The sequence below is a fragment of the Myxocyprinus asiaticus genome, chromosome 20 (assembly GCF_019703515.2).
Source record: "Myxocyprinus asiaticus isolate MX2 ecotype Aquarium Trade chromosome 20, UBuf_Myxa_2, whole genome shotgun sequence".
In the NCBI taxonomy this organism is placed as follows: domain Eukaryota; kingdom Metazoa; phylum Chordata; class Actinopteri; order Cypriniformes; family Catostomidae; genus Myxocyprinus; species Myxocyprinus asiaticus.
In genome coordinates, this window is record NC_059363.1 from 26,071,041 (window position 1) to 26,094,339 (window position 23,299).

General features: G+C 36.7%; 1 protein-coding gene across 1 annotated transcript in view; it reads right to left on the bottom strand.

Moving 5' to 3' along the window:
- Positions 1 to 4,605: 4,605 nt before the first annotated feature.
- LOC127410899 (potassium channel subfamily K member 2-like) overlaps positions 4,606 to 23,299 on the bottom strand; it is a 35,702-nt gene continuing 17,008 nt past the window's right edge. The window contains exons 4-7 of the mRNA XM_051646139.1: positions 19,228 to 19,388; positions 16,059 to 16,245; positions 14,568 to 14,707; positions 4,606 to 6,620 (exon numbers count right to left, since the gene is read on the bottom strand). Of these exons, the coding sequence (XP_051502099.1) occupies positions 6,297 to 6,620; positions 14,568 to 14,707; positions 16,059 to 16,245; positions 19,228 to 19,388 (812 nt within the window). The 3' untranslated portion in view covers positions 4,606 to 6,296. The remainder of the gene's footprint in view (positions 6,621 to 14,567; positions 14,708 to 16,058; positions 16,246 to 19,227; positions 19,389 to 23,299) is intronic.

The following is a 23,299-nucleotide window of genomic DNA, read 5'->3' on the forward strand; positions in this document are numbered from 1 at the left end:
ACCCCTCCGCATCGCGTCGGGATCCTGATCACTCTAACAGGGTTTATTTTGTGATAACAACTGGCTGACTGTACATTATCCCTTACATAATGACTGTCTGACTGCTCATTATGCATCTTATTACAAGACTTGCTTGCCAAATAACTTGCCAAATAACAAGACTTGCCTGCAAAATAAATAAATAAATGGACGTGAAACACTGAATTGTGTTCAAATTGTTTTATTAGCTTACTTGTAGAGATGCACAGTGATCAGAGAAGCAGGAAAGATGACTCGCAAAACCCAGATCAGCGGTCTGATATGTGGATGTGCGGTTATTACTCAAAAAGATCAGACCACTAGATGGCGCCATTGACCAATCAGAAGTGAGTATTCCAGAGAGCCATATTATAAATAAAAATAAATTTCCAGCATGGGAATTGAACCTAGGTAATTCTGCATAGAGACCTACTCCTACTTGAGGCCCAACTAGACACTGCATATTTCCATTGGTGTAGAAGAACATTTTAATAATTTAGTAAGTGTAGGATCTCAACATAGTTATATTAAATATTTGTTGATGAAAATTGTGTGTTAATAAATTAGAAGCAATAAATGTGAGATCAACAAAAACAGCTCATCAACATCAAAGACCTGGACACCAGAGAACCCCTCAGAGATGTCCCACAGCTACTCCATGGATATATCTACACTTCATACTCGAGGCTTTTTGCAGTGCACAGAGTACAGTCTCAGAACTTTGGCCAAAGGAATCATCGATCAACTGGAACAAACTATCCTTTCTATATTGGGTTAAAATTAGTTAAATATTTTTCCCCATTAAAAAAGATTTACTCCAAAATAAATAAATTGTAATTTTGAAACATATGTATAAAATCATGACCACTCACATGAGATGAGGACTGTAGTCATATCAGTAACCTTATAAAAGTTGTTTTATTCTACATGGGGGAGGGGCGCCCTCATGGGGGTTGCCATTTCAGAATCACATGACCAGCTGAATACTACTCGCTTAATCTCAGTAACCGTCTTGTTATTGGACTCCTTCACTCTTGGATTAAATTAATCATGGGTGATTGTGAATTTCTACAGTGGCATCTGTAACTGAAAACTATTGATTTTGAATGATGCTGCATCCACACCACTAGGTGCCACTGTAAATCCAAGACGACACAAGCAAAAAGTTACTGAGTGCACCTTTAAGGTCTGGACCATTCTTCATTTGCTTAATTTAATTTTAATTTGCGTAGTCAAGCCAAGAACATGTCTTGCAAATCCAAATGAATATTCTTCCAAACCAAGTCTCATACACATGACCCAAGGCTGTTACATTTATGAGCAGATGGATCATCATGGTAACAGCTAAAAATAGAGCAGTTCAACAGAAGCAGAATGCTCTAGATAACAACTTCAGTAAAGGCAGAGGGAACAACATTTGTTTAGAAAAACAGCAATTTATCCTTGCCAACTTTCTAAGCCTCAAAAAGGAAAGCAAAGCACATCAAGTCCTCTCTAGCGAGAAAGAAACATACAAGAGCTCTCTTAACCAAAGTCAAATTCTGATTCAAATTCAGAGCCCTGAAGCTACAGTAGTTATTAGCAATAAAACATTCACCAGTTCCTGTATACTGTATATTTCTGTATATTAAAAAAAAAATAAAAAATAAAAGATTTTCAGAGAGAATTCTACTTTTAAGATAAATATTTTTCAAATCCAATGAGCAATTCTAATTTTACTACGCTTTGTAGTGTGCATGTAAAGATACAAAGTGTGCATTTTAGTGTGCAATGTAAAAATAAACCTATAAAAAGCAATCTGGGAACAGCAAGTGTTTATTAAATAATAAATTATGACATTTACTTCTTGCCATGCAGTTGAATTATAAATGAGGACAGACACATGTTCAGCTTGATATTTGGCATCAAATATCTCTCAACATTGTCTACATCTTCATATATTTATGCCTGTTAGATATTGCAAAAAGGATGGATGGATGAATTTGTAGATGGATTAATAGGTTAATGGACGGATAGTTTATTGGGTGGATGAATAGATAGACAGATAGATAGATGGATGGATGGATGGATGGTCTGTTTTGTTTTTGGAGTTATCCAAGTTCACACAAGTTCTGTTTACAGATATAAACTCTTGTGTTGTTTTAGTTCCGACTGACCCTGATCAGACTAGTGGCATAGCAAGAGGATTTATTGAGTGGCAATGTTCTTTCACACTGCGGCTCTTGTTGTCTTTGGACGTTCAGACATGCTTACATAATATCTGCTCATGCTTGAAGTGCACAGCCTTGATTGGCTCATAATGATGGCAAGATTTGTTGTCAACTTCCTTCTATATCAGGGAGTGCTATGGGACAGCGTTATGGGGGAATGTCTGATAGTGGAATCTGCGTTTGGGGCTTTTGTAGGGCACTTGTTTAGTGTGGTATCGCTCTTTCACACAAGGGCTCAATCCAGCAGCCCACTTTCCCACAAGCAGTCTATAGATCTTCAGCAGTCTTGCAAGGAAGATTGGATTTTCCACAGAAATTATCAATGTGGCAATTTTTCTAGACATGAAAACAATGTCCTCAATCGCTTCTTTAAATGCAAATCACTGAGATGTTAAACCATCTAGAAACATCACAAATAATGTCCAAATGCTTTTTGAAAAAAATATAAAAATGTTAGCATAACAAGGAAACCAAGCTTAATAATCATTATAAGACTTTTAGAAGTTTCAAGAAATGTTAGCTTAAAAGATAGTTTGCCAAAAATGAAAACGATCTCATCATTTACTCACCCTCAGGCTATCCCAGATGTGTATGACTTTTTTGTTCTGATAGTTTCAGAGTAAATGATGAGGGAATTTTCACTTTTGGGTGAAGTATTCCTTTAAGTGGATGTAAAGTACTACGTGGTGTAGTCAGAGTAAAGGCAACATGAATTTACAATGTTTCTACAATTAGTATGGCACAACTTTTCTGTCATTTGACATCTGCCAAATAAAATGTACCAAATCTAAAATCAGTAATCAAGGCAATGAAAATTGTGTAAAAAACAAAAACAAAGAAACATTCAGTAAAAATGTTGGCATCACATTGCAATGCATAGGTATTTTTTTAACAAACAGAATATGTTTACTTTGAAAAACTTTACTCAATCTTTCTAACTCATCACTGTTGAAACTGTGTTTGTATATGCACTCTTATGCACTAAAGTATGCACTATTAAGTGTGGATGCTGCTATTCATATTTCATTTAATGCAAGTGTCAAAAATAAAGCTTTTGCAATCTAAAAACAATAAAACAATGTTTGTGCAAAAAATTTACTCTTTCAAAGTCAAAACAGCACATTACCCAAGATGTATGCTATTATTAAAACCATATGATAAAATAGTTGTTTATGATCAAATAAATTGTTAATGAATAGTCTGAAATCATAGCTTGTTTCTCCAGTGGAGAAAACACACATTTCTATTTGGCCTTTCTTCTTTCTACCTGTTTCCACAGTCAAGTTACATTTGAATATATGTAACTATGTTACAGTTAACTTAAACCATGTCGAGGCTAAAGGCAAATATAGGTGATTGCCAAACAATAAATCAGGCATTCCAAGCCAGCCAGCAATAGGCTACTAGAAATGTATTTACACATTGCACTGACACACAACTTTCTTTATCCAGCAGGCATAAACTAATGGTCAAGCTAATTAACTTATGGTGATCATATGATCATTATGTTTTTTCGTTCCAAATACATATAAAATCAGAATCTAAAATCTCATTTTATTCATATTTCAGGAATATCATGTCTTGATTTTGTGTTGGAAAAAGATTTTGCTTACAAAATCATGCTGTTGGTGGCACATCCCACTGAAAACGGAAATAAAATTAGGTGAGACAGAGCAAAGCTGTGTCAATATCATAAACGCTCACCCATTTTTGCCTGGTACCCTGTAAAACAAACACTCACAGAATTTTTGCAGAATACACATCAAAAAACCAAATAAATTTGTCTGTGTTTGGATAAGATGATGTAAGAGCTGGAGATGTGGTTAATTAAAAACAGCAATATAAATTTTTCTTTATAATTCGACATGTAGCAGCTTCCAGAAAGTCTGTTCCTCATGGCATATAAGGCACAAATATGATTCACTGGATAATAAAAGCTGCTGTCCTGTTTTGATACAGAATATTGACCTCATCGAATATTATCTTAATCCCTACAAAATGTAGACAGATTAATTATACAAGGTACAAGGCATAAAGTTACCATTTCAATGATTCTAATACATCGATAATTGTGATAACAGCACAAAACATCCAGGAAAGAAAGACCTAGATATGAAAGTTTTTGATATAACTTTGTAATCATGCATAGATGTAGACCCATATATATACATACATATATATACATACATATATATATATATATATATATATATATATATATATATATATATATATATATATACATATGTATATATATATATATATATATATATATATATATATATATATATATATATATATATATATATACATACATATATATATATATACATATGTATATATATATATATATATATATACACACACACACACACACACACACACACACACACAGTTGTGCTCGAAAGTTTGCATACCCTTGCTGAAATTGTGAAATTTTGGCTTTGATTTTGAAAATATGACTGATCATGCAAAAAAAACTGTCTTTTATTTAAGGATAGTGATCATATGGAGCCATTTATTATCACATAGTTGTTTGGCTCCTTTTTAAATCATAATGACAACAGAAATCACCCAAATGGCCCTGATCAAAAGTTTACATACCTTTGAATGTTTGGCCTTGTTACAGACACACAAGGTGACACACACAGGTTTAAATGGCAATTAAAGGTTAATTTCCCACACCTGTGGCTTTTTAAATTGCAATTAGTGTCTGTGTATAAATAGTCAATGAGTTTGTTAGCTCTCACATGGATGCACTGAGCAGGCTAGATACTGAGCCATGGGGAGCAGAAAAGAACTGTCAAAAGACCTGCGTAACAAGGTAATGGAAATTTATAAAGATGGAAAAAGATATAAAAAGATATCCAAAGCCTTGAAAATGCATGTCAGTACTGTTCAATCACTTATTAAGAAGTGGAAAAATGTAGGATCTCTTGATATCAAGCCAAGGTCAGGTAGACCAAGAAAGATTTCAGCCAAAACTGCCAGAAGAATTGTTCGAGATACAAAGGAAAACCCACAGGTAACCTCAGGAGAAATACAGGCTGCTCTGGAAAAAGATGGTGTGGTTGTTTCAAGGAGCACAATACGACAATACTTGAACAAAATGAGCTGCATGGTCGAGTTGCCAGAAAGAAGCCTTTACTGTGCAAATGCCACAAAAAAGCCTGGTTACAATATGCCCGACAACACCTTGACACACCTCACAGCTTCTGGCACACTGTAATTTGGAGTGACGAGACAAAAATAGAGCTTTATGGTCACAACCATAAGCGCTTTGTTTGGAGAGGGGTCAACAAGGCCTATAGTGAAAAGAATACCATCCCCACTGTGAAGCATGGTGGTGGCTCACTGATGTTTTGGGAGTGTGTGAGCTCTAAAGGCACGGGGAATCTTGTTAAAATTGATGGCAAGATGAATGCAGCATGTTATCAGAATATACTGGCAGACAATTTGCATTCTTCTGCACAAAAGCTACGCATGGGACACTCTTGGACTTTCCAGCACGACAATGACCCTAAGCACAAGGCCAAGTTGACCCTCCAATGGTTACAGCAGAAAAAGGTGAAGGTTCTGGAGTGGCCATCACAGTCTCCTGGCCTTTATATCATCAAGCCACTCTGGGGAGATCTCAAACGTGCGGTTCATGCAAGACGACCAAAGACTTTGCATGACCTGGAGGCATTTTGCCAAGATGAATGGGCAGCTATACCTCCTGCAAGAATTTGGGGCCTCATAGACAACTATTACAAAAGACTGCACGCTGTCATTGATGCTAAAGGGGGCAATACACAGTATTAAGAACTAAGGGTATGTAGACTTATGAACAGGGGTCATTTCATTTTTTTCTTTGTTGCCATGTTTTGTTTTATGATTGTGCCATTCTGTTATAACATACAGTTGAATATGTATCCCATAAGAAATAAAAGAAATGTGTTTTGCCTGCTCACTCATGTTTTCTTTCAAAATGGTACATATATTACCAATTCTCCAAGTGTGTGCAAACTTTTGAGCACAACTGTATATTACTGTTTCTATGGGCATCTGAGGCTCAAGTTCTTTGGCTTATTTGAGATGTTCAATAATGGAGATCTCGCCCCGATCATGGCACTCTAGGGTAAGACCGTTCAGGTAGAGGCTGCCATTTTTGGTCAGAGTCAGGGGTGGTTCTTTCTCCAGTTCATCTGTTAAGTTAACGGACAGGGTCCTCTTGCATGGCATCATGTCCTGACCTGGATTTTGATCTAGCTCTGACGACAGCTTGCGTTTGATGTATGCCGCCCGCTGAAATTTGTCGTAAATTTCCACGCTTAGACGGCGCCTTGTTTCTTTGAATTCTGCTGACACATTGGCCGTCCATTCTGCAGCGTGAGCACGGAACTCTCCAACCTGGAAAAGAAGGAATACTTAGTTGGGACCTTAATGCAAACTACAATCCAGTGTAACATTTATGTTTAAAAGTGTTTAAAGTGGTAAAAATCTGTACTTTAAAAACCCATTTCTGCTCATGAAATGAGAAGCACATTTAGATGCAGGCTGATCCAGCCTCTGTACAACATGAAGCATGATAGAAAGTCCCTTGTGCCTAATGCTTTAAGACTGTATAATTCCTCAGTTATGTGAACAGGTGGCATTCACGGCAGCCAGTCATGTAAAATATCATATAATGTTGACTCTTGTTTAAAATGTTTACACTTTCCAATTTTTTGTATTCATGGTAACAAATACCATGTGAATTGTGGAACATATGTACCTTGTTTATAATTCCATTCTAATGTCCTTTATGTGACTTTACAGGTTACTGTCTGGTTGCCGATTTCCCAAATGGGATCAATAAAATACCTACCTACCAACCAACCAACAAACCTACCAACCAACCAACTTACCAACCACACTACTGTATTAACCAACCTACAAACCTACCAAACAACCCATTAACCAACCAACCAACCTACAAACCACAGCCTTCCAATCTACCAATCTACCTACCTACCTACCTACTGTACCTACCAACCAACCAACCAAATTTTTTTTTATTAATACACACGCACAGTATTAAATAGTATTTAAATTCAATTTAGAATTAATTGATCTCTAGCCTTTAACCACAACCACAACTATCGGTTGCTGGTCCAGGATGGCTACAGGAGATATCTGCTTCTGTAAAATGCAGATGTTATCTTTTTCTTTCCACACCACAGGTGATAGTAAAACAACACAAATAGTGGGTTTGCTTCTTAAGAAATCAATCAAGCATCTTTTATGCGCTCCCGATGAGTGAAAGACATTAAATGAAATACAGAGTGCAAGAGGAGAGAAAGGCATTGGAAAGCAGGAAACAAAAAACTATTAGAAACCCCCCCAACCACCAACCAAGCAACCAACCAACCTACTGTACCAACCAACCTAAACAGTTATATTTGATTTTCTAATTTATAAAAATAAAATTAATGAATTACTAGGAATCAAATAAATGTTAGACAGAAATTCTACATTGAAATATTCTCTAATATTCTCTCTGACTTGTGCTTGAAATTCTCCTGATGAACTTTTACCAGGAAGCCCCCTAACATACATAAAACTAACCCTTTATTTTATGCTGGAATAATTGATTTTCTATGAGCCTAAAAAAAGTACTCAAGACAGCTTGCATGGGTGGACTGTAAAATAAGTAGCAGCCTTTCAAAACACCAGTTGTAGAGGTAGAAAAAAGTAATAAAAAGAGTCAAACTTATTAATATACAGTAACAACACAATGTGATATCAAAGTTCATAAGTAGCCTGCTTTCTTTTTCCTTTGTGAGTTGGTGGCTTACAGGAGTCTAGAAGCTCTAAACTGAGTTTATTCAAGTTTATTCATGATACAGCATGCAGAGAGCTAAGACAAGAGTGTTCTACACAGAGTCTTGGCAACATTTGAAAGACCCTGAAAAGAGATGTATTATAGATGAGAATCAGACAGCAGAACTGGGTCATTCAGACCTTTCACTCACATTAAACCTGAACTTCCCTTCCTCTCCATTCCCAATGAGATGTGTTTAAAGAATTCAGAGTGATCCATTTTCAAGTTCAGATTTACTGTACTCTGCTGTTTCATATAGTCATCTTACTGAGCTGAATAACACTGATTCTAAAGGCCTAGAGACCTAAATTTCTTTTTTTTTTTTTTTGAAAGACATGTTCTTGTGAAGGACAAATTACAACTCCTTAACATGAATTATGTGCTTTGTGATACTAGAGTATAACATCAGAAAATTGCACTTTTATGATTTCACAAGAAAAGCACAAGAGGTCCAGTGAGAAAGCCTCATTATGTGTTTCAAACAAAGAAGACCTTCTGTTCCTGTTATTCCAAGCACATTCTTCTCCGGTCTGAAGCCAATTCACATGCTGTTGAGTAATTGAAAGTTAAATACAGGGTGGATCAGTGGTTGGCTGTCTTTACTCTGTGAATTACATAGCAAACAATGCCACAATAACATATAATGACCTTCCCAACATGAATTGGAAAATTTAATGTATGAAGCTTCATAAACCACAAAATAAGGTGCTTCCCCATAATCACTTTATAGAGTGGTGGCCAAAAATATTGGCACCCTTGGTAAATATGAGCAAAGAAGGCTGTGAAAAATATGTCTTTATTATTTTTATCTTTCATTCAAAATATTCACAAAAATATATCCTCCAATGGATTTCAAACAATTGCAAACACAACACAAGTCACCAGTACATTGGAGTCAGCAAACGTTGACAGCTCTTCTGACTATGGGCCATGTGACCCGTAAACTAGGTACTCTTACCACCACACTTGGCAGCCCACCGCCATGTGTGGGTTGCTCAGGCGAAACTGCCTGAGGATTGTAGAAGACTCTGCGGGATCTCCCAATCGTTCCTGGGCACCTCTTTGGGCCTAACGTTCCAGAACTACTGGAAAAGAGGGTGAAATTGTCTGAGGCCACTCGCCAGCTGACACAGGTGCAGCGCAATCGTGCCTTTAAGGTGCTGACAGCTCAAGCTTGCTATCACTATACAATGCCAGAACAATGCTTCCACCAGCATCCTACACCACTTCCTCAGAGCCCTCAGTGGCCCCGTGCATGCGATTGTCCCTACAGTGGTCAGGGATGCAGTTCGTTCAGTGGCTCTCTCAGGAAATTCGTTCTCTGTTGGAGAAGGGAGCCATAGAAAAGGTTCATCCCCTCATTCAAAGGGAGGGTTTTTATTCAACTTATTGTCTAGTTCCAAAAAATGATGGTGGTTTTCGTCCATTTCTCGATTTAAGGTATCTAAACTTGTTCCTGAAAACTCTGCCCTTTCGTATGTTTCATGCAACCAACATTCTTCGGTCTGTCATGAGGGAGGATTGGTTTATGAGCATTGACTTGAAGGACGCATACTTTCATTTTCTGATTGCACCTCAGCACAGGAAGTTTCTTCGATTCAGTTTCGAAAACCAAGCCTACCAATTCAAGGTCCTACCATTCGGTCTGTCTCTGGCCCCTCATGTTTTCACGAGGTGCATGAGTGCAGCTCTGTATCCTCTATGGTCCAGAGGACTGCAGATCCTCCCTTATTTGGATGACTGGCTGCTTTGCGCCCCCTCAAGGCATCAAACGTCTACGACACCACACTGCTTTTAGAGCATTTGCAGAAACTGGGTCTCGCTGTAAACGAGACAAAGAGTTGCCTGATTCCAGTGCAATTGGTTCATTGGAATGACTCTGGACTCTGGACTCTAGTGCAATGTCTGCCACTCCTTCACATGCTCGGGCAGGCAATATTCTGCAGCTCCTTGCTCGATTCCGGCTGGGAACAATGTTGCCATACAGAGTGTAACTACAGCTTATGGGGATGCTGACTGCCGCCACTTCTGTTATTCCATTGGGCTTAATCCACCTCAAACCTCTCCAGCGGTGGAACAACAGTTTGCGGTTGAACCCCACCAGACATCGTCATCAGTTGATTGTTGTTTCCCACCATTGTGTTCATAAATTCACACAATGGAATCCTTTTAATGACAGTGTGGTGATGGGGGCGGGGGCGGGGGCGTGGTCGTGTGTCTGTCTGTGGGAGAGAGAGAGCGGTAAGGCTCATCACCTGGGTTGTAATAATCTCTAACACCTGTCTCTTGTTATAGTGATGGCGGAGGGAGACTGCTCCAGTGCATCAGTTCAGGAGAGAGTGAGAGCGACCTGAGAGCACAATTTCGATGCTACAGAGTGTATTGAAAAGTTTTTTCTGTTATCTTATTGAGTGTTGTGAATCTATGTGAATTGAGTGCATTAAAGAAATCCAAAACCCTGAAGGCAGAAAATAAAAGACTTGCCTGCACTGCTTCGTTGTCTCCTGACTCCTCCATTGCCAAAATAACTTTCCCTACTACAGACAGGTGTACCCCTAGGGGTCATTCCTTCTCATCGGGAAGTGGCCAAGACCAATGCTTCCCTCTGGGGATGGGGTGCAACATGGAATCACAGGGATATTTGTGGCCATGTGTCTCCAGATCAGTCCACGGACCACATCAACCTCCTGGAGTTAGGCACATTATTCCTAGCCCTGCAATATTTCTTGCCAGTTCTGGCAGGCCGTCATGTCCTCATTCAGTCCAACAACACCTCAACGGTGTTCCACCTGAAACATCAGGGTGGCATGATGTCCCTCAAGAAAAAACTTTTAAGGATAGTGATCATATGAAGCCATTTATTATCACATAGTTGTTTGGCTCCTTTTTAAATCATAATGGTAACAGAAATCACCCAAATGGCCCTGATCAAAAGTTTTCATACCTTTGAATGTTTGGCCTTGTTACAGACACACAAGGTGACACACAGAGGTTTAAATGGCAATTAAAGGTTAATTTCCCACACCTGTGGCTTTTTAAATTGCAATTAGTGTCTGTGTATAAATAGTCAATGAGTTTGTTAGCTCTCACGTGGATGCACTGAGCAGGCTAGATACTGAGCCATGGGGAGCAGAAAAGAACTGTCAAAAGACCTGCGTAACAAGGTAATGGAAATTTATAAAGATGGAAAAGGATATAAAAAGATATCCAAAGCCTTGAAAATGCCAGTCAGTACTGTTCAATCACTTATTAAGAAGTGGAAAATTCAGGGATCTCTTGATACCAAGCCAAGGTCAGGTAGACCAAGAAAGATTTCAGCCACATCTGCCAGAAGAATTGTTCGAGATACAAAGGAAAACCCACAGGTAACCTCAGGAGAAATACAGGCTGCTCTGGAAAAATACAGTGTGGTTGTTTCAAGGAGCACAATATGACGATACTTGAACAAAAATGAGCTGCATGGTCGAGTTGCCAGAAAGAAGCGAATGCCACAAAAAAGCCCGATAACAATATGCCCAACAACACCTTGACACGCCTCAGAGCTTCTGGCACACTGTAATTTGGAGTGACGAGACCAAAAGAGAGCTTTATGGTCACAACCATAAGCGCTATGTTTGGAGAGGTGTCAACAAGTATTATGCTCCTTGAAACAATCACACCATATATATATATCAATGTAAACCGCACAAGTGTGTAAAAACAAACATATTACAACAGTAATGCAGAAAGTGTAATAAATGTGTAAATACATAAATATTTAAAGGTACAATCATACATTATGAAATATTTTAACTTCAACAAACACTGTAAATATGGAAGAATTTGACAAATAGGCTCTTGCAGCATTTATGCTGGGTTTTTTTTTACAAAACCTAATGTTTTTACATGTTACTTTTGATATAGCAGCACTTAGATTACAATTTTTATAATACAATTATTAAATAATTGTTATATTTGTGATTCTATTTTCATTATTAGGTTCCAACCTTGTGAATATTTTGTGATTCATGCCATTAAGAAAACACAGTTTCACAATGAATAAGACACCCTATGCCTTTGGGCATCATACATTATGTTGCAGCTAACTAGTAATACCAATTGACATTTTAACTGCAGCATGACTGTTTTTTGAATTGAACGTCTCCCAAACAGACATTCAAAAATCATAATTTTTCATATGAATCTACCAAGGAGGTCTATAATACCTGGAAAAATCTATCTAATAATATTTGTGATATAAATGTTGCTTGCAATAAATTTCATTTCGTCTGGGTACACGGTTATGCTGCGTTCCATTCAAGTTGGATGTGGGATATTCCTACTTGATATCTCTGACCATAAATGCATTCTATTCCCCGATATTCGGAACTGCAATGCTCCCGTTAGCTTAGCAGGGGTTTGACTCTCATTAGAGATGTCTCCTAGCAACCCAACTGATAAACAATGCTGCAGCGCTAGCATTTGTGCTACAGGTGTACGATTATCAAAAGAGATTATAATGTTTTATACACCTGTTTCTGCAGGCGTTTGTTAAACAAGCTTTAATGTCATGTGATGTGGAAACAAACTCATTTATCAATATTACTTAATAAAGTAAATGTTTATCACTTACTTTGTATATCTCCCTGAGTGTCGACATGTTTGTATGACATCATGCCCCTGCATCTCAGTGAAATCGGAGTTGAGAATTTCTGCACGAGTCTACTAGTTATAATTCTGACTTCAAGATGCATTCCATTGCACTTTTCCTAGTAGGAAGCTATAAAATCCAACTTTCCGAGTTGAATGGAACGCAGCACTACTTTTCAAAACTTGATCCGACACTGAATGCTCAAGCAGCCTCATTTACACTTAGAAAACTCCTCATGATGCTATAACAATCCAAAAAGCACTTAACAATTTACTTGAAGTGAAAATCAGTCCTCCTTTCCTGTTTAATAAATTAAGCAATCACACGGTCATGCAGAACATCTCATGTTTTTAAATCCATAAGGATCTCTTTCTCAACGGCGATAGCGGCAGTGATGACAGCCGACTCGTCAGACAGCTTGATCTTAAGCTTTTCGCTCTTGAATTACGTACATCACTTAAAGTGTGATTGCATCACTCAAGGCCAGCTAGAAGGCCTCGACCAGGACATATTCTAAAGATCACACCCACCAAGAACAAATAAATCAATCTGATTGGCTGATGAATCTGACAGTCTGACTTTAGTTGCTCATTTATTTGCACTGTTGAGGGATTTTGTAGATATTCTGAAGGCCTGACGGGGTGGAGCTCAAACTCATGCGCTGCTTTGGGCATGTGATTTGTGAAACAGTTGTCACACTTCACTTGTAAGCATCAAGGAATAAATTCTGACTGGATAAACTTTTCGTTTTTTCTCTATTTGTTTGTAGATTAATTAATAGTGGAAAGCGATTGAAAATACATAGGCAAAAAGGTGACTAAGAATGAAAGGATGAAAAATATTTATTTATTTGGCATGTTACACCAGCAGAGAAGGCTTTGCTGGCCCTGAGAATTCACCACTGGTATATATATATATATATATATATATATATATATATATACAGTATATATATACTACAGGTCAAAAGTTTTGAAACACTTGACTGAAATGTTTCTCATGATCTTAAAAATCTTTTGATCTGAAGGCATATGCTTAAATGTTTGAAATTAGTTTTGTAGACAAAAATATAATTGTGCCACCATATTAATTTATTTCATTATAAATTTATTTCATTATAAAATTATAAAACTAAAATTTAATAAAAAAAAAAAAAGTTTTTGAAATTGATGACTTGGACCAAATAATAAAGAAAAGCAGCCAATAAGTGCCCAACATAGATGGGAACTCCTTCAATACTGTTTAAAAGCATCCCAGGGTGATACCTCAAGAAGTTGTCAAGAGTACATGTCTGCAGATTCTAGGCAAAGGGTGACTACTTTGAAGATGCTAAAATATAACACAGTTTTGATTTATTTTGGATTTTGTTTAGTCACAACACAATTCCCATAGTTCCATTTATGTTATTCCATAGTTTTGATGACTTTACTATTATTCTAAAATGTGAAGAAAAAAAATTATAAAGAATGAGTGTGTTTCAAAACTTTTGAACGGTAGTGTGTGTATATATATATATATATATATATATATATATATATATATATATATATATATATATACACACACACACACACACATATATACATACAGTATCGTTTATTTGATTACATCATTTGCATTGTTTCATAGGAGTAGTTCATTCAGTCAAAAAGACGTTAAGCACAGTCTTTTTTATATTTTTACGAATGTTATGTTATTTTTTGCTTCAAGTTTGTTGTGATTGCTGCAATTCAATCAAGGGTTGGTTTGGCTTAGAGCTCTTTATCGATGAATGTTTTGAAATCCCTATGGAGAAAATGAATGTGAAAGATGCTTCCGGAACCAGTGTGCTCTATTGCCTGAGAGTGTAGCAGTAAACACATACCTCCTCTTTGGTTTTCTTGGAGATGACTCGAAGCCAGTCTCCAATCATACTGAGAACTGCAGCGAAGTAGGCTAGACCCACCAGGATCCAGAACCACACAATTGGCTTATAATATTCCAGATACTCAATCTCGGACCCTCCTAAATGAGTAAGAGAGAAAATGAGAGAGAGAGAGAGAGAAAAAAAGGAAATAATGAACTTGTTTTTCACCTCAAGCCACTGAAAAAAGCACATCCAAGTTCTAATAAGCATTGTTTCTTTGTATGTACTTGGCTCTTCAGAAATGCTTTTGCAGATGGTTTAGACTTGCAGAATGACAGGCATTTCATATGTTTGGCATGTGGATGAATTATGTTTGAAGTGGAGTCCAAGATTACAACAACTATGCGACAGCGTAACATTAAAAATACCACATAAAATGTATTTCTATGTAGTTCCGGTCCTCTAATGTTATATAATATGCAGTGATCTACAAGTGCTGATATTAAGTAGATAAACTATTATCTAACATAAAATGAACATGAAAAGTAGCTAGTTTAAGACACATCAAATGTTACCTTGTATCCAACAATTAAAATCATATAACAATATAATATTTTTGACGTCATTTTTTTTTTATTGAACTGATATTCAATTAATAAGTATTATAAAATAATATGAATAATAAATAATATAAAATGTATTTATAATTATTAACTAATTTGAATTAAACTTAATTTAACTTTCTACAGCATGGAGGAAGACAAGTAAAGAATCTTATTAAATTTTCTCAATTTTTACACAAACTTAATTGTTGACTGTATTTGTCAATTTCAACCCTGATACCCAAGTTATTGTGGAAAAAAATGATCAAACACACATTTCTGTTTTATTTTTGGAAAATGCAATTTTACCAATAACTACAAACCAAAATTTGATCAAAAACAAGCAAGCAACTATTGAGTAACTGCGTAATTCTGGATTTAATTTGCAACCCTGTAACCTTCAACCCTTTTATACATTTTGGCATTTTTTTATTATTATTATTATTACATTATTATTATTATTTTAATATTTTTTTATTATTAATTTTTTTTTTTTTTAAATATTTTAAAAAATAAAATATGTATCTATTTAATGTTTATGTTTATTTAATGTTTATAGCTAAAACTTCAAGGTTTAAACTTTATTTAGTGATGACCCAAGTTTTAGTTACAGGATTGCAAAAAAAAAAAAAAAAAGAAGAAGAAAAAAATACAATAAAACAGCTCATGTAATATTTAGTTTGACTTCTTGAGGTTGATGATCAATCGGAAGATAAAGTATCTCCTTTCACTGACCATTTACTGAAAAAAGTACGTTTCAGGCTCTATCTTTGTATGCTATTTGTGGAAAGTGCCACAGGTAATGCACAGCATTAATGCATTTGACTTCAGTTTGATGTGTTGCATTGTTTGTTTTCAATAACCAATGCAATTCAGACTGAGGCAGCAAAGTAGTGACTTCATTCACCTGCCACAAAGTCCCCAAATCCAATAGTGGTTAATGTGATGACAACAAAGTAGATAGCCTCCAAAGCACTCCAGTCTTCAATATGCTGGAAGATGAGGGCAGGGATGGCCACAAAGAGCAGGCATCCAAACAGGATGAACAGGACTGTGGATGTCACACGGATTTTAGTTTGGCTCACATTCCATTTCTGAGAGAAAAAAATCAGTCAGACAGAATGGAGGTGAGAATGGAAGGAGGCAAAGACCATTAAGTACATAATAATCACTGCAGAACACCGTTTACACAATGTTTGACCAGACACCATCTGAAAACGTTCACTCTTATGCAACACCTACCAATATAAAATCTAGTATACACTGTCCTACATGAGACTCTTGCAGTATTAATAAATAATTGCTTCATTAAAAATGAATGAATTTTAAGGGACAGTTCACACAACAATTAAAATTCTGCATTCATTTACTTACGCTCATGTCGTTCCAAATCCATATGAGCTTCTTTGTTCCATGGAGCACACAAGTTTTAAAGAATGTTTACGCTGATGTTTTACATAGAATGAAAGTGGATGGGGACCAGGGGCTGTCAAGCTCCAAAAGGATAAAAAAAAAAGCACCATAAAAGCAAAACAAACTCTTACACTATATACCAAGTCTTCCGAAGCCATATGATAGCTTTGTGTGAGGAACACATTGAAATTTAAATCATTACTCAATAAAAACTTTGCCTTGCCATAGTCACCATTCACTTTCATTGTATGGAAATGAGCAGCTTGTGCATTCTGCTAAAAATAACTCATTTTGGGTTTCATAGAAGAAAGTCGTAATGGTTTCGAAAGGCATGAGGATGAGTTTCAGGAAAATTCAGGAAGACTGAATTACATTTTAGGGTGAACTGTTCAATATTCAGCTATTCAATAGGAGTCGATTTCCCATTAAATTTCAAACTGTTCACACTGTCATTTAACCCAGTAAACACTGCTGTAAAATTGTATTGTTTTCTACTGTACAAGTGCTTAAAGGGAAAAAGATGCAGCCATTCTCAGAACAGCCATGCAGGACTTTATTTTTAATTTATGTTCTTAGAGAAGTGCATCTTTCGTGCGTCAGGCTGGAGCTTAACTGAAAATATAGACTAAATAATCGACCGATATGGGTTTTTTAGTGGCCAGTGCTGATGCTTCTATCTTAGGTCATGTGACCATATTTAAAAACTCTGGCATCAACTCAGGGTGCATCCCACTCCCTATATCGTAAATCAGTATATCGTGAACAAGAATTCGGGCACTGGCAAGGGTGTTCATTAACTGAACACTGGGACACTGATGACTCAATAACCTGCAACACGAGGTCGTTCATTAAAACACAGTTGGTAATAATTAACAACATTGCTCTACAAATTACACTATTGTGCATTTGTTGTTGTTGATACTAAAATGTACAGTGCTATTATGATAGGTAAATGACAAAAAAAAAAAAGTTATAAAAATACAAATGAGTGTATTTGTATGGTTCTTTTTTAATTTTTTTAACTTTCATATTTAATTTTTTTTTCCCTTTCATGCATATTATGGATGAAAGATAAATGCAAACAAAACCTCGGAAGACATGATGACATTTCCAGTAAGGAAACATAGTGAGCAACGACGCTCCCTTGTTTTTACAGTGCATTCTGGGAATTTTTAGAGAGCAAACATTTCAGTGCACTGGAACGATTTTGCGATTGGGACAGCCCTAGAAATGGCCGACTCCCTGGTTAGTGCCCTGACTACTGAACTAGAGTAGGGAGCTGACTGAGACACACCCACAAGCTTTAACTTCAAGTAACATGTCAGTATTTTGTAAGAAGTCCACTGACCTTGAGGGAAATCTTTTTTAATATTATTTTCTTGAGGGGTAAAAGATGTAATAATTGAAAATAAAAATGTAAAAAAGAAATAAAAACTTGAAAAACTGATGTGAAAAGAGCATTTATTTTGCACAATATCTTCTAAAATTAACTAAAAAAATATTTTAAACAAGAATATGTGTACTCTGAAGTTCAGACATCTGTTAATTGACCAGTGCCAATACAGGACGATTAATCAGCCTTCATTCCATAACTAGTTTAAAGCAGCAGAGTCTGAGAAAAAAATACTTAATGCCCAAATTGTGTTTACTATGAGGTACACAAAGAAATAAACATAACAGCAATGAATAATTCACTATGGCAAATAAACAATAAACTGTGTTTTTCACAGTAGACATCAACGTTCACCAACACGGCTCAGCAGAAAATGAAAGTGTGTGCATGTGCAAAGCGTGTAAACAAGAGGCACTTAAGTGATTACATTGAATCATCAAAAGTGTCAGAGTGTTCTGCAGCACAAAATAAGCCTAATAGTAGTCAGCATGCATTTCTGCCAAACAAACATTATTGAGACACAGGGGATTACTGAACAAAGACAATAAAATAAAATTTCAAATTAAAAGGCTTTGTGATGCATTGTCTTAAATAAATGTAATAATAGTGTTGTCTAGATGTAATCAGGTTCTTTTGTCAACTCATGATTCTATATTTTTATGGTGGTAAATTCACATAATTTTTTTCCTAAAAATATCTCACATAATTGGTCTAATCTGTTGTATTTATTTGTTTTGCCACTGTGCTGCTCAACTTAAGTTGAAAAATAACTGATTATGTCATTTATTTCTACATTTCTTTGATACGTACCTGATATAAACTCAGGAATAAAAGTGTTGACGCAAGAAAATACTGCACAAGTAAAACGATTCACCCTATGAAAAAGGGATATGTTACAGTCAGCTGGTCATTATAACAAAATAACCCTGATAGTGATATAAGATGCCTCCTCTTCATGTTGCGGAGGGGTCTTGCATCACACTGAAGGGCTTTATTTTGCAATAATGGCCAGCAGACTAAACATTGATCCACCTTACCAAACAAGCAAATAAATTCAACTTATTCTATTATGTGCTCTGAGAGACACAAAACAAGTGTAGGATACTGGTTGCCAGGGACAATGATCAATAACACTAAAATATTTGACCACAAAATGATTAATCTAGTATTTCAGAAAGGTGTGTAATAAAAAGTAGTGATATTAAGTGACATAAAATATTTTTACAATCAGTACTGAGGTAAAGATCTGGTTTGCTTTGATGAAACTCACCACAAACATCTTTTCCACTTTGGCAATTCCTTTGCCGAATATGGTTCCCAGCTGATCGCCCACTCCAGCCAAGAGGAACCCAAAGAGTGGAATCCCCAGCAGGGCGTAGATAATGCAAAAGATCCTGCCACCCTTTGTGTGTGGAGAGACGTTTCCAAACCCTGCAGTAAGAAGAAATGCAAATCGGTCAGTAAGTCTCTAATCCTAATGATTCTAGAGATAATGTGTGGATACAACAGCATGTGGAGTGATCTGGCAAAACCAATAGATGCGTCAGTACGTGTCAAATCAGACAGAATTGTGTGTGGCTGCACTAACTCTGATTTTGATGACTTCATATTTATTTATGGACTATTTGGGACCTAAGACTAAGATTTATGTAAATTCTAACATTTTCATATATTTTGAGCCCTCTGAAATATTATTATTATTTCCAGGTGGAATAAATGTCTTATCTGGGAAGCCATGTTTAATAATAACTTTATAATTAAAACTTTATTTTTATAGCTCCTTTCAGTGATTTAGCACAATGTGCTTCAAAAAACATAAAATCAAAATACACAAAGAAAAACACAATACATTCACATAATAATAAAAACAAGTCTATACAAATGAGTTTTTAAAGGAGACTTAAAAACAGATAACAGCAGATAATATCCCAGTGCAGTTTGCTCCATTATCGTGGGGCCTTCACTACAAAAATCACCTTTAGTTTTGTATCTGGATCTTGGAACAGCCAACTGTTCATGACAAGTTTCATAAGGTCCTGTCACTCAGGACACACTGTCTGTGTTTTGGTCTTACAGGACCGTGGGTGGCATCATCGTCCCATGTCTGTCTTGTGTTTCGTTGTCTGTCTTTGTGTGAGCACGCAGTTTCGCTTGTATTCCCTGCCGTGCGCTCTTCTGTCTGTCTTGTTTCATGTCGGGAGCATGGTGTCTGGGTCCTGACCTCCTGTCTTCACGTTGTGCTGAGGTTCGGTCACTTTGGTCTAATGTGTCGGGTGTTTGTGTTTGGCTGAACTCTTGCACAGGTGTCCTGTCTTGTTTTTGTCACCTGTTGCATGCATCGCGTGGCTTTTGCCTCGCAATGTACGCTCAGGTTTTATTTAGAGTGAGAATGCGTGGCATCGCTTTGCCATTTATCGGTTGTCATGGGCGTATATTGCCTTAGTGTCTTGGCGATGTGCGCTCATGCCATTCGGGTGTTTCGTTGTCCTGTTAGAGCACGTGGCTTTGTTTTGTTTCTATATCCCTGCGTGTCTCTCTGTCTGACGTCATACCCCACCTCTTTGTTTGCCCATTATTAGTTTATTAGCCTCATCTGTCCCCTGTTAACTCATTTTTTCTCTCCCTATTTTAGTCTCCTTGTGTTTGCTGTCCAGTGCCAGTTCATCTTGCTTCCAGTCTTGTGTGTCTTGTGATAGGTCCTGATTCCCCATTACCCTCTGCCCCAGCCTTGGATTATAATTACTTTACGTTTTCCCCTACGGAGTAGTTTGTGTTTGTTTTTAAAACCCTGTGGGAGTTTTATGTTGGATTTTTGTGTTTTATTTTTGTATTAAATAAACCTTTATTTTTCACTCTGTGTTTGGGTCCTGAGCCTCTCTGTTATCTACTATACAAGCTTGAAGAACATTTAAATTAGCTAGATCATTGGGATTCAACAACAAATATAACAGCAGGTCATCCGCATAGCAATGAAATCACAGTACCAAGAGGTAACATAGTGAAAACAATATTGGCCCTAACAGGGATCCTTGCAGAACACCACAATTACTTTTTGAAGAGGAGGATATCTCATCTCTAACAGACACTACAAATTTCCTATTCGACAAATAGGAAACAAACCAGTCTAAAGCCACCCCAAGATATTCCCACACATCTCTTCAATGTATCAGTTAAAACTGAATGATCAGCTGTATTAAACACTGCAGTTAAATCAAGCAACACTAAAATGGAGCACTTTACAGCATCCTCTGCTATCAATAAGACATTGGTCATCCTAAGAAGGCCAGTTTTTTGTGGTTTTCTCTAAAACCTGACTGAAATTTCTCAAAAATTGTATTATCCTTCACTACCTCCAACAGTTGCTTAGCTACAACTTTCTCTAATATTTTAGAGATGAAAGGTAATTTTGAGATTGGTCTATAGTTATTTGCAACCAAAGGATCTAATGAGGGCTTCTTCAAAAGCGGTTGTACTATCGCAGTCTTTAACTCCTCTGGAACACAAGCGAGCTATTTACTATAGACAACAAAGATGGGCCTAAAGTCCCACTAACTTCCTTGAAAAGTCTTAAAGGAACAACATCTGTATGACAACTATAGTTTTAACTGTTGTACAATCTTATATAGATCTTGCTCTGAAATTGGTGAGAAAGAATTCAACAAACTCTCCCTATAACCCAATTTTTCCACACATGGTCAAGGGGGAATAATTGATGCCCTCGAGACCTTATTAACAAAAAAAGTGTTACAATCTATAGGACAAAAAGCAGCATTAGACACCGAGTTGGTCAGATCATTAATTGTATTAAATAAAACCCTAGCATTCTGACCTAGTTCTTGTTTTGACAGGGGCAATTGAGTTTAATATTGTTTAGGGTATGATATCTCAAAAATTATCTTCGCTGGCCTCATTTGAATTGGTAGGTACACCACATTTACTCACAATCATGCCATCCCAGATGCATATGACTTTCTTTCTTGTGCAGAACATAAAGATTTTTAGAAGAAAATCTCAACTCTGTAGGTCCATATAATGTACAGTAAGTGAATGGTGACCAAAACTTTAAAGTAACTTGTGGTGATGGGGGCGTGGTCGTGTGTCCGTCTGCGGGAGAGAGAGAGTGGTAAGTCTTGTCACCTGGGTTGTAATTATCTCTAACACCTGTCTCTTGTTATAGAGATGGCGGAGGGAGACTTAAAAGCCGCACCAGCTCACCAGCTCGGGAGAGAGAGAGAGCCCTGAGAGCATGAACTCGATGCTTGCTGAGTGTATTTGTTCTCTGACTGAGTGTTTAAAAAGTTTCTTTTGTTATCTGATTGAGTGTCTGAATCTACGTGAATAGACTGCATTAAGTCACCCCAGAACCTAAGGCAGAAAAATAAAAGTCTTGCCTGCACTGCTTCATTGTCTCCTGACTCCTCCATTGCCAAAGAGAACCGATCTTCTTACATAACGTTAAAGATTTCACTATAAATATTGACATCAGAAGTCTCCTTGGTGATCATGATTTCAAGCTTGACTACACTTCCTAGCACCATCTAGCACTCTGCGCATGCATCAAGCACTAAGAAGTGTAATCAAGCTTAAAATCATGATGGTGCCTAGAGACTGCAATGGCAAGATTTACTGTGAAAAGGAGTTATATTTTAGTCTGTTCTCACCCAAAACCAGTTAAATCGCTTCAGAAGACATGGATTAAACCACTGGAGTTGAATTAATTATTTTATGCTGCCTTTACGTACTTTTTGCAGGTTGGAAATTTTGGTCACCATTGATTTGCATTGTATGGACCTACAGAGCTGAGATATTCTAAGATATTGCTGAGATAAGTCTTACACATCAGGAATGGCATGAGGGCGATTATATGATGAGAGAATTTTCATTTTTGGGTAAACTATCCCTTTAAGTCCAGATGATTGAGAGACTCCTTAGGGTACAAATTGACCCTTAAAGTTGGAAATATTTCTATACATAGGTGGGACTGGGGCTTTGATTAACTATCTGTCAATTTAACTCAAGTATGTTACAATAGTTTGCTTATTTTGCAGCACTTATTTGACAGTGTTGACTACCTAGGAGAATGCTAAAAAGTAGCATGGAAGTAGGTCTGTGTGTGCCCTGTTTCCCAGCCCATTTGACACAGACTGACAGATAATAATCACAACATATTTATGTAATATAATACTGAACTTGCTGAACTTTATTATTTTGTTGCATCAAAATCTTCTAAGATATTGTTGACAATCTAATTAGTGTTATTTCAGCAAATTTGGTCAAATAGCAAATAAATAAATAAATCAAATTCCACTTAGGATAGAGCACTCAAAAGAGTGATGAGGGTA